Genomic DNA, 16,177 nt, shown 5'->3' on the forward strand with positions numbered 1-16,177 from the left:
AATGACATGCCAGGAAGCAGAGAGAAAGGCATGAAATGCAGTCACTGTGGGAAGGGCAGCAGCTTCTTCCCATGTTGAAAATGTACTGTGGAGGGGGCAGACCTGCATCCCTTCACGCCCAGCCCTCCTTCTCACTTAAAATAAGCTGAAAAGTAAAATGCACCCATTCATTCACTTATTCACCCCAAATCGGTTTAATGTTAATGGTACCCCAAAACAAATCGGTTTACTGAAGCCTAGTAGGTGTCAGGCACCATTAACAGTACAGGAATTCCGATGTTAGAGTTAAGAGTAAAAGTAGAGAGGAGCAATGGAAAGTAAAATCACAAATTATGAACAAGAAAATGTTTTTGTTATATCTGTAACTAAGATAATACAGTGGAGGGACGTCTTGGAGTGGTAAGGAGTGGAGTGAGGGAATATAAATTATTTAGAGATGCAGAAAAGGTGACTGCAAGGAGGTAATGTGTGACCTATAAAGTTAGAGAATTCTGGCAAGTGCAAAGGCCCCTGTGTGGACATGCCCAGTGTATGTTCCAGGAACAGGGAGAAGGCCAATATGGCTGGAGTAGAAGGAATGGAAAGGTATATGAGATGAGGCCCAGAGGTGGACAGGAGCTGGATACATGGGGTGTAGCCGGTCAAGGTAAGAAGTGTGGCTTCCTTTTTATTTTTAATTTTAATTTCTGTACAGCGGAAAGCCATTGGAGTGCTTCAAGCAAGGAAGTAACTTGATCTGGTCTATGTTTTAAAGAGTACTCTAGCTGCCAAGAAGAACTGATTATACAGAAAGAAGGAGTAGAATCAAAGAGGTCAGTTAGCAGAATAATTATAGTAGTCTAGAAGAGAGGATACTAGAATTATAGTAGTCTAGACGCCTAGGACTGGAGGTGCAACAGAAGTGGAGAAAAGTCAACAGATTAGCAATATAGTTTGGATGCTAAGTCTAAAATATACTATTTTGGACACAATAGTTCTTGGTGATGGATCAGATAGGTAATTGCGGAAAAGAGAGAAGTTGTAGGTGACTCCTAGGTTTTTGGCTTGGGCAATTAGGTGGATAGAGTTGCCACTAAGGATTAGGGGAGTCTTGGGAGAAGGACAGGTTTGGAGATGGAAATCAATGGTTCTCTTCTGTTCATTATACATTTGAGCTGTCTATTAGATGTTCAAAAACAGAGGTCAAGATGGCAGCTGAATATGTCTGGAGGGTCAGGATTGGTGACATGACTTTGGTCATCATAGGTATATGGAGTCCATTTAAAGCTATGGGATCAAATGAAATATCCTATGGTGAAGATATAGACAAGGACTGAAAGAATATTTGAGGAAATAATGGCCAAAACTTCCCAAATTTGATTTTAAAAGCATTAATATACATATTCAACATGTTCAACAAACTCCAAGTTATGATAAATGCAGAGATCTACACCTAGACATATTATAGTCAAACTGTTGAGAGCCAAAGACGAAGAGAGAATCTTGAAAAGAGTAGCACAAAAGTGACTCATCACCTATAATGGAAGCTCAATACAATAACAGCTGACTTCTCATCAGAAACTATAGAGGCCAGAGGCAGTGGGATGATATATTCAGTGTGCAGATCATTAACCAAGAATTTTAAATCCACAAAAACTACCTTCAAGGATTAAGAAGAAATTAGGGCATTCCCAGAATATAAAATACTACAAGAATTAATCACTAGCAGATCTGCCAAGAAATATTAAAGAAACCTTCATGTTAGACATTAAACAGTAACTCGAAATCACCTCATAGAATAAATAGTACCAGAAAAAGCAGTGACATAAGGAAATACATAGAAAATGTGCAAATATTTTTTGTTTGTCAATCTTTTCTTCTCATATCTCATATAAATGACAACCGCATAAAGCAGTAAATATAGAGCTGCACCACTAGTAAGCTTACAATATGTAAAGATGCAATTTATATTACAATAATAGCATGAAGGAAGGGGAAGAGCACAAACCTATATTGGAACAAAGTTTTTGTATACTACTGAAATTAAGTTAATATTAATCTGAACTAGATTATTTTAAATTAAAATGGTAATTGTAATTTTCTGGGCAACCACTAAGAAAATCACCCCAAAAATATGATAAAAGAAACAATGAGGGAACAAAAATGGTACTCTGTAAAATATATAAAAGCAGTAAAGAAAGCAGTGAGAATATAAAAATATGTAAGACATATAAGCAGTAAGAAACAAAAAAGATATCACATACAAAATATAGTTAGCAAAATGGCAAATGTCAATCTGAACATATCAGTAATTGCTTTAAATGTATTACATTAAATCTAATTAGTCTAAACATTTCCATCAAAAGCCAGAGTGTGGTGGCCACTCTGCAGAAACAGGGTGAATCCACCCACCCCAAATTTGCTCAGATATCAAGGCTGATGATACTACACATGCACCAAGAGCAAGATTCTATTATTTACATAATGAGGAGTTCTTGGGAGAGCTTGGTGGGCTCTTGAGCAGGTCCAGTAATAGCCTGGGACAGCAGGGAGATTAGGATTTTATGGTAGTTAGGGAGTGAGACTGAGGTGGTGGTTCCTTTGAATGGTCAGGGCTTGTATGGCTTAAACTTTCCACCAGTGTTAAGGAAGGATGATGAGGCTTTCTTATCAGCTGGCCTATATATGAGGCAAAAAGGAAGAGGGGAGTGGTGTAGTTTGAAACCTGCCAGTAGTCAAACATGAAAAAGAAATCAGACTCTATTACACAGAGATTGGCAAAATGGATAATGGATCTAACTATCTTCTATCAACAAAATACACATTTTTCTATTCAAAGACATAAATAGGTTAAAAATAAAAAGGTTACCAATAAAATTGGCTCAAGAAAAAATATACAATCTAAATAGACATATAAAAAGTGAAAAGATTGATTAAACTGCTAGAAGAAAACAGGAAATTATTCACAATGTTAGGCTGGGCAAGAATTGTTTAAATAAGACTTGAAAAGCATAGGCAGAAAAAGCAAAAACAGACAAATAATATTACATCAAACTTTTGCCCAAACAAAAAATTCTGCACAGCAAAGAAAACTATTAGTAGAGCAAAGATACAACATACATAATAGAAGAAAATATTTGCAAATTATACATCTCACAAGAGGTTAATATTCAAATATATAAGAAAAACAACTCAACAGCAAAAACAAACAAGCAAACAAATAACTCGATTAAGAAATTGGCTAACTACCTTAACAGACATTTCTCAAAAGAAGACATACAAATGGTTTAACAGATAGATGAAAAAACAGTTCAACATCACTAATCATCAGGGAAATGCAAATCAAAACCAAAATGAAACATACCATCTTTCTCTAGTTAGAATGGCTATCATCAACAACACAAAAGAAGTGTTGGCAAGGATGCAGAGAAAAGGGAACAGTTGCACACTATGGGTAAGAATGTGAACTAGTATGGCCATTATGAAAAACAGTATGGAGGTTCCTCAAAAAAGTTAAAAATAGAAGAACCATATGATCAATAATACCATTACTGGGTATATATCCAAAAGACATGAAATCAGTATGTTGACGAGATATCTGTACTCTCATGTTTATTGCATCATCCCTACTTACAATAGCCAAGATATAGAATCAACCTAAGTGTCCAATAATGGATGAATGGATAAAGAAAATAGGTATACAAACACAATGCAATACGATCCAGCCACGAAAAAGAGGAATAAAATCCTGTCACTTGCAACAACATAGACGAACCTGGAGGACATCATGTTAAGTGAAATAAGTCAGATGCAGAAAGACCAATACCACGTGATTTCACCCATGTGGAATATTAAAAAAAAAAAAGAGAGAGAGAGAGAGAGAAGTTGATGTCTTAGAGGCAGGGAATCGAATAATATTTTTACCAGAGTAGTTACAAGAGACTGGGGAAAGGATGGGGAGGAGAGGATGGGGAGAAGTTGATCAATGGGTACAAAGTTACAATTAAATGAGAGGAATAAGTTCCGATGTTCTATTATACAGTACAATGACCATAGTCAACAATAAAGACTTGTATATAACAAAATAGCTAGAAGAAATGCTTTTGAACATTCTCACCATAAAGAAATGACAAATGCATGAGGTGATGGATAGGCAAAAAACCCTGATTGGATCATGATACAACATATATTTGTTTCAAAACATTAAATTGTACCCCATAAATACATACAATTACAATATGCCCATTAAAAATAAAATTCCAAATCTTTTAAGTGAAAAGATGAATTCATAATTAAAAACACCTAGCCACAAAGAAAAGCCTATGCCCAGATGTTTTTACTAGTGAATTCTACCAAACACTCAGAGAAGAAATAATACTAATACTTCTCCAACTCTTCCAAAAATAGAAGAGGAGGGAACACTTCTCAACTCATTTTCTGAGGCCAGCATTACCCTAGTACCAAAACTGACAAAATCATAAGAAAACTACAGACCAATATCTCTTATGAATATGAATACAAAAATCTTCAACAAAGTATTCACAAAAAGAATTCAGTGACATATCAAAAGAATTATACATCATGACAATGTAGGATTTATCCCAGAGATACAAATTAGTTTAACTGCTGAAAATCAATTAATGTAATTTATCAAATTAATTGAATAAAAAGCAAAAATCACATGATTATCTCAATAAATGTAGAAAAAGCATTTGACAAAATCTAACACCCTTTCATGATTAAAAAAAAACCATCAACAAACTAGGAATGAAAGGAAAATTCGTCAACCCATAAATGTTATCTATAAAACACCTACAGCTAACATCATAGTCAATCATGAAAGACTGGTCTGGACACTTTCCCCTTAAGATCAGAAACAAGTCATCTCTTCTATTCAATGTGGTGCTGGAGATTTCAGCCAAGGCAAGTAGGCAAGCAAATATATAAAAAGATCTAAATTGGAAAGGAAGAAGTATCTTATTTATGGGTGACATAGCCATGTATTTATAAAATCATAAGGAATTCACTAAAAAACTATTAGAATAAATGACTTCAGCAAAGTTGTAGAGTACAAGATCAATATACCAAAATTGATTATATTTCTATCCTTTTGCAATGAATAGTCTGAAAGTGAAATTAAGAAAACAGTTATATTTGCAATAGCATCAAAAAGAATAAAATATTTAGAAGTAAATTTAAGAAAATAAGTGAAAAACATACACTCTGAAAACCACAAAATATTTTTTAAAGAAAATAAAGATCTAAATAAATGGAAAAACATCTCATGTTCATGAATTGGAAGACCTAACATTATTAAGATGGCAATACTCCCCAAACTGGTCTGCAGATTCGACGCAGCCCCTAACAGAACTCAGCTGACTTATTTGTAGAAATTGACAATCTGATTCTAAAATTCATGTGGAACTGCAAGGGACCCAGAATAGCCAAAACAACCCTGAGAATGAATAATCAAGGAGAAGAACAAGTGTTGACAAGGATGTAGAAAAATTGGAACTCTCATACATTACTAATAAGAATTTAAAATGGTACAGCTATTTTGATAAATAGTTTGGCAGTTTCTCAAAAAGTTAACCAAAGAGCTACCAAATGACCCAGCAAATTCACTCTTAGGTGTATGCCCAAGAGAATTAAAAATATGTCTGCATAAAAACTTGTACATGGATGTTTATGGCAGCATTATTTATAATAACTGAAAAATAGAAACAACATAAATGCTCTTTAACAGTTGAATTTGGTACATCCGTACAATGGACTATGATTCAGCAATAAAAAGAACAGAGTATTGATACATGCTACAATATGGACGAATCTTGAAAACACTGTGTTAATTGAAATAAACTAAATTTAAAAGGCCATGTATTGTATGACTCTCTATATACGAAATATCCAGATTAGGCCAATCTATGGAGACAAAAAGTAGATTAGTGGTTGTCAGAGGCGGAGGGGTAAAGCGGGGAAATGGGTATGACTGCTGACAGGTATAGGGTTTCTTTTTGGGGGAGATGAAAATGTTCTGGAATTTGATAGTGGTGAGGGATGCATGATTTTATTAATATATTAAAAACCATTGACTTGTACACTTTAAATGGGTAAATTGTATGGCACATGAATCATATCTCAATATAGCTGTTGTTTTTTGTTTTTGTTGTTTGTTTCTGAGAAGGAGTTTGATTCTTGTTGCCCAGGCTGGGGTGCAATGGCGTGATCTCGGCTCACTGCAACCTCTGCCTCCTGGGTTCAAGCAACTCTCTTGCCTCAGCCTCCCGAGTAACTGGGATTACAGGCACCCGCGACCATGCCCGACTAATTTTTTTGTATTTTTAGTAGAGACGGGGTTTCACCATGTTGGCCAGACTGGTCTTGAACTCCTGACCTCAGGTGATCCACCCATCTCGGACTCCCAAAGTGCTGGGATTACAGGCATGAGCTACCGTGTCCCACCATAGCTGTTGTTTTTAAAAATGGACATGATTCATTTGTAGTTCATCTAAAATGAAGACAGAGTATACCTAGAATGAGACAAATCACCAGGGAGTTGAATTCAGTGTACAAATTATTTTTTCAGTAATATGACCATTTCATTTGGAGATATGCAGACATCTGAAAAATTAATTTGACCATGAAACATATGAGTACACGAAGATAGAGTGTCTGTTGCAAAAACACTTGTTAGAAGAACAGGCAAAGAACAACTGACGGTACATAGAGGCCTGCCTTGAGCAAAGCTGGTATAGGTAGGCATTTAAACCAAGAGTTAAGATTGAGGAGAAATCTCCTGCCTACCAATATTGTCTCCTAGTAGGGCCACAGCACCTGAAATTTAACCATCATTGTCTTCTCTAATCAACTCTTTTAAAATTCAAATGCTAAATGCTTTCAATCTTCAGCCTTTGTATAAATGAAGTTGGTTCTTTTGTGTGAAGCTCTCAATGGTCCAATGTGTCAACAGTGAGAGGAATGAACAGCTGAAGACTGAAGGTGGAAACATGACACAGCAGGGAAGGAAAGCTCTCAACACCAGGCTGGGGCTGGCTTCACTCTTAATTATGATGAAGGCCAGTTCTGCCTTTTTAGCTATAACTTTTAGGCAATTTCCAGAAGCAAAGTAATAAGGGAATTTAGAAATCCTTTTGCCTGGGAATTCCTATCCCTTTGGTTCTGAGCTCTGAGGTCCCTTTGCTGGGAAGTTCTCAAGGGTCTTGATTTTTCTCTAGGCACCCCTCTGAAACACCCCAGCCATGGATGTCCCAAGCTCCTTCCTGGCAAGAAGTCTGTGGACAATTAAAAAGAGTTATATTGTTAGACACTAGTAGTGAAAGACTTTAAAGAGATGGGTAAGTACAGAGCCTCTGGTACTTTAATTTTAAAATTACAGCTCTTATTAACGAGAAGCTATGATTTTCTGCACTCGAGTCCAGTGGCCTCTTGCCCACTCATCACTGGCGTGTAATCACTTCTCTCGGAAGTATAGTGGAGAACACGGATCTCATTTATTTTACTCTCATGTAGCTCCTGAGGGACAGCCAAGGTGGAGATAAATTGTGAGCTGGCATGTGTATTGTCCATATCTCCCAGTCTGTGCTAATCAGAACAATCACTCCCAAAAGCCTCTTGGCTCTCAGACACGGCATTAATTGCTTATTTGACTGGCCCTTAATTTGTAATAAATCAGAGATACACAACTTCAAACTCAGAGAATTGATTTTAAATTGGTATTTACTCATTTTACATGAGTCCAAAACTCTCCTCTTAAGGGACTTCCAGGACATCTTCACACATTACACATTTCACACTGGTACCAGCTGGGAAAATGAAGCATTGTCACCAGCTCTATTTACTGTTACAAAGCATTCCAACCAGAAAAGGAGATATGAGAACTTGTAGAGGTCAGTGTGGACACAGGGGTGTTCCAAGCATAAGATAAATGTTTGTGGGCCATAAAGAGCAGTTGAGAGAAAGAAATTCAAGTTTGTTTGGGCTCTGAAATACAGCCAGGGACCACCAGAAGACATCAAACTGCCTTATAGCCACAACAGACAGCCCTTCAATCCATACTATCCATATCCATACTATCACCAGAATTATTTTTCTCCTTGAAATGGTTTTTTTAATAGCATCATGGAAGACAACAAAAAAATACCAGCTAGGATAGCCCCACAACTGTACACTGTTAAAAATGTTTACAAGCACATTTTATACATGTAAACTGTAGAGATGCTCTTCCTTGCCATCTCCTCCACCTCCTGACATGGTCTCTCCTTGTCTGTCAAATCCCTCCACATAGAAGACCTAGCTCAAATGTCACTTCATCTGCAAAGTTTGTCCCAACTTTCTGGACAGGAGGCTTATCTCACCACTGTGTTTCCACAGCATTCACACTTCAAGACCTGCCAGTTCCACCTTCAAAATATTTCTTGAATTTATCTTCTACTCTCTGATCTCCTCTCTCTATCTTATTTCAGAACCTCTTTTCTCCCCCACTGGAGGTCTGATTGTAGGTTTGTCCCTCTGATTCATCCTCCACCCATCTATGTCAGCCCCTGACAGACCAGGAAAAATGTGGGGGGTGGGGGAATAAGTGACAGGTCGAGGGTGAGGTGAAGTGTACCAAAGTCACAAAAGTGCTGGGAGTGCAGGAGCTTGAGTCAGAGGGTGGGGCATGGGCTCAAAGAAGGGGCAGTTTCATGGGATGATTCCAAATTAGGTGGCAGGGAAGGGCTGGCTAAGTGGGGTGGGCACAGGCCAACAAAGTGGATGAGTGTTGGAGGCTGAAAGAATGACGGTCATGATCCACTCAGTATACCACTGGAGGCTATATGAGCAAACAGCAAACTGTTATGAATGCAGGTTGTTGGCAAACTGACAAACTGTGTCTGCCACCCAGAAGGAATGCTGAGGGCAGTCACACCCCAGGAGTGTGACTTGTGATTAGGCACATCTGAAGCCTGTTAGCAATAATGTGAACCTGCAATCAATCAAGCGGCTGACCAATTGTTACCTCCTCCTCCCTGCTCTTTCTACCCAATAAATACGAAGGGCTGTGGAAGCTCAAGGCCCTTACTTGACAGAAGCAAGGAGTCTCCAGGCCCCTTCTTTAAAGCAGATTCTTTTGTTTTTTGTTTTCATTTATCGTTCATCCCCCTTCGTTCAGTCCTGTAGTACCCATCACAGGTGAGCACCAGGATGCAGGTGAGTGGGTGTTCTACACAGACACTGAAAGAAGTAGACAAAGCCTCCTAAGGTTTAGTATGCATACAAATTACTTGGCATGCTTGACAAAATGCATATTACCAGGAATAGCCCTCAAAGTCTCTAATCAGCATAGCTGGTGGTGGGCCTAGGAATCCGTATTTTGATAAACACTTCAGGTAGTTTTGATATAGATGGACGCTTGACTGTACTTTAGGAGATGTTGTTGGTTATAAGCTGAATTGTGCCCATAACCCCAATTTTATTTATTGAAGTCCTAACTCCCCAATAACTCAGAATGTATTTGGAGATAGGGCCTTTAAAGGAGTAATTAAAGTAAAAAGAGGTCATATGGGTGGGGCCTAATCCATTATGACTGGTGTCCTTATGAGAAGAGGGGGTTAGGACCCAGACATGTATACACACAGAGGAAAGAGGACATAAGAAGATGACTGTCTGCAAGTCAGGGAGAGAGGCCTCAGAAGAAAGCAAACCTGCCAACACCTTCATCTTGGACTTCTAGCTTCCAGACTGTGAGACAATAAATGTCTGTTATTTAAGCCACCCTGTCTGTGGGGCTTTGTTTCAGCAACCCTAGCAAACTAATGCACTGTCCCAGGATTATGGCAGGGCATGGTGTCTAGACACTAACCAAGGGATGCATGACACCATCTTTTGTGAAAGAGGGGAAGGGCCAGAGACCAACAGAAATGGCACTGGGCTGGGGTAGAAGGCAATACTGGGAAGAAGTGTGGTGCACGCAAGGATCTGAATGTGCAGAGGGAGTCAGGAGAACACCCCCTTCCATGTGCCCCACAGTTCATGAGGAGGGAAAATAAGGTTCTTAGGGGAAAGTCATGCTTTACTCAAGGCAAAGAGGGGGTAGAAGTAAAGAACATTCCGGACATTACAAATTAAAATAGATTTCTCTTTAGAAAACCTTATCAAAATGGCAATCTACAGGTTGTTTTAAAAATTTAACTAAACAAAAAAGGTTTCACCAACTAGGGGAAGGGGACAAGTGTAGAGAACACAACACAATTTTGGAAGCTGGAGAGCAGTTAGAAAAGTGGTAAATGCATTGACACAGTGGTTCTCAGTGTGGTTCCCCAACAGCAGCGTGGATATTACCTGTAAATGTGTTAGACAAGCAGATCCTTGGGTCCCACTCCAGACTAACTGAATTAGAAACTCTGCAAGTGGAACCCAGCAATCTGTATTTTAACAAGCCCTCCTGGGGATGATGCATGCTGAGGTTTGAGAATCACTGACTTACCATACCAGAGAGGATTGATCAGAGCTGCCAGTCACAAAATTCAAAAAGGAATGCTACCAAAAGGCTCAAGAGTGACAGTGCCAGATAATGTAGCAATAGAGACTAAGAATCTAAAATCACGAGAGTTAGTTAGAAGGGTTTCAAAAGCAGTTAGGGCCCAAGACCTCTCCCCAGTTCTTTATACCTACAGGCTCAATTCTAGCATGCAAAGTAAACAGATCAGGTCTAAGAACAGGTGTATTTCTGCCTTGGTGGACTACACATTAGGTTAGTGCAAAAGCAATTGCAATTTTTGCCGTTATCTTTAATATTATATTAAGTTCCAATTTTGGGAATGGGTTATATGTTATCATGATATTTACAGAGATGATTGCCTTGTTCCCAAAGCAGTTATTACTGAATGCAAAAAGGCAGGGTGATGTTTTGGTATAGCCACTGAACCAGGAAGCAAGAGACCTTATTCTAGATTTAACTCTGTCTGTAACTAACTGTGTAACCATGGCAAGAACGTCCTCAGCTCCTTATCTGCATCAGGATATTTTAAGGGCCTTTGCACACAAATATTCTACAGTCATATATTTAATTAAGAATGAAGGAGAACCATAAAATAAAAGAAACATGATGCTAATTACAAGCATTGCCTAATTAAACTAACAGACGGAATGATCTCTTTTTAGATACTTGCTGTTTGACGTTTCTATGTTTATGAGTATTTAACTCTGATCAAACTATTTCAACAAATATATACAGAGTTTCTACTGGGTGTGCAAATGCAGTGTTTATAAATATCACACAATCACCTGTGAAATGACATTATGGAGATATTTAGAAGGTCTACTGGAACTATGGGTGACATTGTTTTCTATATATTTTTACATTTTTGTAATTTTGCAATACTATTTTCCTGCTTAAAATTTAAGGACTGCCACAAGGATAGCAAATGGGTTAAGTATCTTAAGTGCCAATTCTGATCAATTGTTAATGTCTGTTTGGAATTCTTTATTGAGGGCTACAAAGCTCATTTCAGACTCATGGGAGAGAATGTTTTGATCACTTAGTAATGTCTGCCACGTGAAAAAGACAGGGCATGTGCTCTGTATTTGCCAGTACTGTGCTTCTATAACCTAGAGGCAAAATGACTTCTTCCCTTCGGCTATTTGAATGTGGCTCCTGGATTCCACATTTAAAGCTTAGTCCTTCTCCTACTATCCTTAATTAGAGACAGAATACTTATTAGCTATCAGCCAACTGTGGCTACAGGAACCCAGATCTAGCTTTTCTTTTGGGGAACATTTCATGCACCATTTGAGGGGAGCAAGAGGATATCTCCTTTCAAGGAGGCTCTGGAGAAGTATTTTTCAGGACAGATGCTTCTCATCCCCTCAGAGCCAACGAGAAGACCCATACAACTTCCCTCCCTCCCCACCACACCAATCACGGTAGAGCTCTGGTATCATGACTTGGAGACGACTTTTCCAAGCCAGTCTTGAGTCAAGGACCTTCCAAATCCACTCTGGCACTCTAAGGGGCCTGAAGATGCATAGCAGACAAGACTCTCAGCTCATTGGTCAGGCCCACTGGGACACCAAGCAGGAGTTCCACTGCCTCCCAGGATGGAGAGCCCATCAGTACTTACTGCCCATGATCCTGCGCACTGTTGGGCCTTCTGCAGTCATTTCCCTCACTATCTCATTGTCATCCTCATTGGCATCCAGCCAGCGGTTGCAATTAAAGTTATACTTGTCCTTGTTCAGAGTGTTCATCAGGGTCATCTGGAATGAAGTTCTGGGGTGAGCAAGTGGGTACACCAGGGATGTTCACCGATGCCCTGGAGTCCCCATTCTGCTATCTCATTGCAGAGAAGCCAAGACTATTTCCTGGAGAAAATCCTTACGGCAGGCAGAGGGCTGGATTAGTATTTGTTCGTGGTTTCCTGGATACCCGCACTTGCCTAGCAACCAGATGACTAGGGCAGAATGCAAGCCCCCCCAAACACCTGAGTGTTTTCTTAATCTACTTTGGAAGTCCCTCCCCATCAGGAAGTCCCTGGGGCCTGTATCCAAATTCAGGTCTCGCCGTAACACTTTTCAGTCCCCATTCACAATTAATACAGAGGCAAATTTATGTGACAGGGTCATTGAAAGGGACCATCCTTGTTCCTTTCCCAACAATCCCCCAAACCCCAAGATGGTGCATCTCACCCTTTCTAAATGCCATCCAGAACCAGAACTCCTTTTATCATGCCATACTCGAATCTTATAAAACCTGCCAACATCCGGGAGCTCAATCTATGGTGAGAAATAAAAACATTTGAGTGGGCATAACTGGAAAAACATGTTTATTCTTATAGCTGACCCACTCTCAGGAGGGAACCTGCTTTGGGCTGTTTCTTCAGCAGTGAGGATGGGTTTGCTTTAATCAAGCCACCCTAACATACTTTATCTTCTCATGACCCTTGTAACCAGGAGCACGTGAGGGCAGGACAGCCACATACAGCAAGGGTTCAGTCTGGGCCAGTGAAACTGAACAAAAATAACTGCCCCACAGTGGGATTCAGACTAAAGAAGATCCTCCAAGCAATAAACTTCCAGTAACAAAATCTATAGGGCAGCCCTGCAAATTAGCACAGGCCCACAGCCCCAGGACTCTACTGGGCAGTGAAACAGACAAAAAGATCAATAAGCAGTTGTGCCCTTTCTCTGGGGGCTCACAGTCTAGCAGAAAAGATAAATACATAAAGAGCAATGAACTGAGTGGTGTAACAGGGGTACAAATGGGGTGCTGAGAGGAGAGCCTCAAATTACAAATTATTCCTACCTAAAGGTTGAAATAGCAATTCTATTAGGGTAAAAAAAAATCCTTGCTCTAGTTTTATGCATAATGGAAAGTTTTAAAGCTGAATTTAAAAAAAAATGTTCTAAAATTCACACTTTTGATTAAATTTGATCCTTACTCTCTCAATCAGTCCATATTGGGCAGTCTGACACTAAGCATGCTCAGGGTCTCTGTTCTGCAGTGATTCTCCAACTCCTGCATAGCTTAAACCATTCCATACTTGCTTCTTTGCCCAGCCTTGGTTCTGGACTGTTGGATTCAGATGAATGGGCCAGATCGAAATTGTACCCCATTCGATACATTGTTTATAAATCATCAAATTTGTCTCCCTTGCAGGGACCTAAAATCTCCATTGTACATTTTTGCCTTCAAACTTGGTCCAAAACCTGGCTTAGAGAACCAGAATCCCCAGGACAAATGCCCTACATCCTTTCCTCCTTTCTCCCTCCCACCCCATCATACTCCTCTCCTACCCTAAACTTCTCGATTATGCCAGGTTTGAACCACTTGTTGTTGGGATTCAGGAGAATCTCATCTGTCCGTCCTTTCTGCCCATAAATCTGGATGAAGATGGGAGAGTTGGTACCAGCTTTCTTTAGGTCAGTCGTCCAGACCCACAGGGACCAAGGGAATTCTGCAAGACAGATCAAGTTGCACCATAAACTTCAGGAAGTGAAGAGATTTTCATATTACCACAGGGAAGAAGGAAAAATCCAAAATGATCAGGACTGAAGGGCAGGGTATACACAGATGTGTCCCGTTCTCAAAAACCCATTATAGCCAAGTTTAGAAAGCTAAGGATTCATTACTATTAAAAATAAGGTGCCATAGTGTTCTTTTTAGTGGCTAAAGTGTATTCGTGTGTTTTAAATCGGGGGACAAGTTGACTCCACTCACCCTATGTCCAGCACTTTCAGAGTGCACTGTAGTGAACGATTCAGGTTAACACCTAGCTCATCACAGCAGCTTATGCCATTTGGTGACACTGGAATCAGCCTTGGTGCCAGGGGTGTGACTCTATATGGCCTGTACTTTGGAGAGTGGAGCTGCTTGGCGGGGTTGGGGGAGCTTTTTCCTTCCTTTCTAGAGGAGACTTAAGAAGCAGGAGTGGACTGCCCTCACAGCTTTTGCCCGCAGCTTTTGACATTCTGGCCTTTGCTGGCCCTGGCTGAGAGGCCTCCAGGTTCTGGGTCTCTTTCACTTACTTTTCAGCCGCTTCTTCCTGAGAGACACCATTTCGTAGAGCTGCCTCTCAATCAGCCCGTCCGCTCTCTTCTCATCCAGCCAGTTGCTGCAAGGGAAGGTCTGCTGGATGCCAGTGAAGGGGCACAGAATTACCACCTGGGGAGAGTGGAGCACAGTGAGTGTCTCCTGCGTTGAGTCCCCAGTAGGGACCTCTTCACCATGTTCAGCAGCCTCCCAGCGCCACATTTAGAGACATCTGTATTAGGACTCTCAATGAATGGCACCTTTTCTGTAGTCTATCTCATTAAATCTTAAATCAAGAAATGCAACCTCCAAAGAGTCTTCCAAAGTAGGTATCACCCGTCTTCCAATTTGCTATTCAAATCTCAAACTTTTCCTCTATACACAACACCCTCTTTGAATACCATATTTCTTTAAGCACATCATAAAACCTCAGTTAATCTGAACCAAATGAACTAGACTACTAGGTTAATTCCCTATAATGATCTTGTAGGAAAAAGGTAAGTCCCGTGTCAGCTAATTAATATCTGGAATGTAGTATAAAAACCAACTTCTCTCTTTTAGGCTTGATCCTCACTCAGCCTTCTCTCTTATACCTTCTCTATCTCTACCAAGTTCTGAACCCATGGATTTCGAACACTCACATTATAAATGTTGAAAGGATTGCTCCTGGCACACTACAGAATCCTCTATCAGTAAAGAAATTTTGACTCTCACATTACTGGTTTCTAAGCTTTACCTTCTTAACTTGAAAACAAATCTTTTTAACTTACAAACTAATCTGACCCTCCCATTGGTCAAGGTTTTGACCAACTATTGTCTTACTGGGTATTTGTTGTCTACTGTTCATAGTGACAAAAATTGACTGTAACTTCCTTAACTTGAATTATTGCCCTTAGATATTCCCAGGTAATACTCACCTCATACTCATTATTAACCATTGTGATAAACGTTAACTTTTAAACAGCACCAGGGGAAGGATACTAAGAGATGGTGGGAGGGGATTATGTACCCCTTCAAACTCCCAGAGAAATGCTCCTCCCTAGAGATAAATGATGGCTCAGGACCATGGGCAGCAGCCCCCTCAAACATTTAGTTATCCGACACAAATATATTGGCAATTAATGTAGTTCACCCCACCTGCATTCAATACATGGGAAACCTGAGGTCTAGAAAGGAGAATAAAGTGCCCAAGTTAGCACCTTTAGTTAGTGGCAGAACCAGGAATGTAAGTATTCCTGACACTAATTCTACTCATCAGGAAGAACCTCAGAATTTCTATTTATGGCTGAGGTCCACTGGGATCCATTGTTGCACTCCATTTTTTATGCTGAAGATTTCATGTGACCACGTATTTAGAAGTGGACCTATACATAGGCAAAGTTGGAGGGCATCCGTGACAAATTGAGGGCATAGGAGGGTATAATCACCAGCAATTTATTTAGAAGTCTGTCTTTCCTCTCAACAAATCCTGCAGATGCAGATGTTTTCTCGTTACTCTTGAGTTGTTCTCTCATTGTTAGCTGTGTATTGGTTAGTTTTGTCTTTTTAAGAAGTAGCAAAATCCTAAAAGTTTGAGGTTGTGTGTTTTCTCACCCCTGTGGGTCCCCTGAACATAGTTCTAAACATATAGTAAGTGCTTAAAAATCGATGATAAAAGTTCTGGTTCTG

At 39.7% G+C, this 16,177-nt stretch overlaps 1 protein-coding gene across 1 annotated transcript in view; it reads right to left on the reverse strand.

Moving 5' to 3' along the window:
- Positions 1 to 16,177, reverse strand: part of LOXHD1 (lipoxygenase homology domains 1) — a 183,691-nt gene that overhangs the window by 104,146 nt on the left and 63,368 nt on the right. Inside the window, exons 9-12 of the mRNA XM_017951697.3 lie at positions 14,506 to 14,641; positions 13,774 to 13,934; positions 12,667 to 12,753; positions 12,102 to 12,237 (exon numbers count right to left, since the gene is read on the reverse strand). Coding sequence (XP_017807186.2) covers positions 12,102 to 12,237; positions 12,667 to 12,753; positions 13,774 to 13,934; positions 14,506 to 14,641 — 520 coding nt within the window. The remainder of the gene's footprint in view (positions 1 to 12,101; positions 12,238 to 12,666; positions 12,754 to 13,773; positions 13,935 to 14,505; positions 14,642 to 16,177) is intronic.

The sequence above is a fragment of the Papio anubis genome, chromosome 19, assembly GCF_008728515.1.
Source record: "Papio anubis isolate 15944 chromosome 19, Panubis1.0, whole genome shotgun sequence".
Lineage (NCBI taxonomy): Eukaryota > Metazoa > Chordata > Mammalia > Primates > Cercopithecidae > Papio > Papio anubis.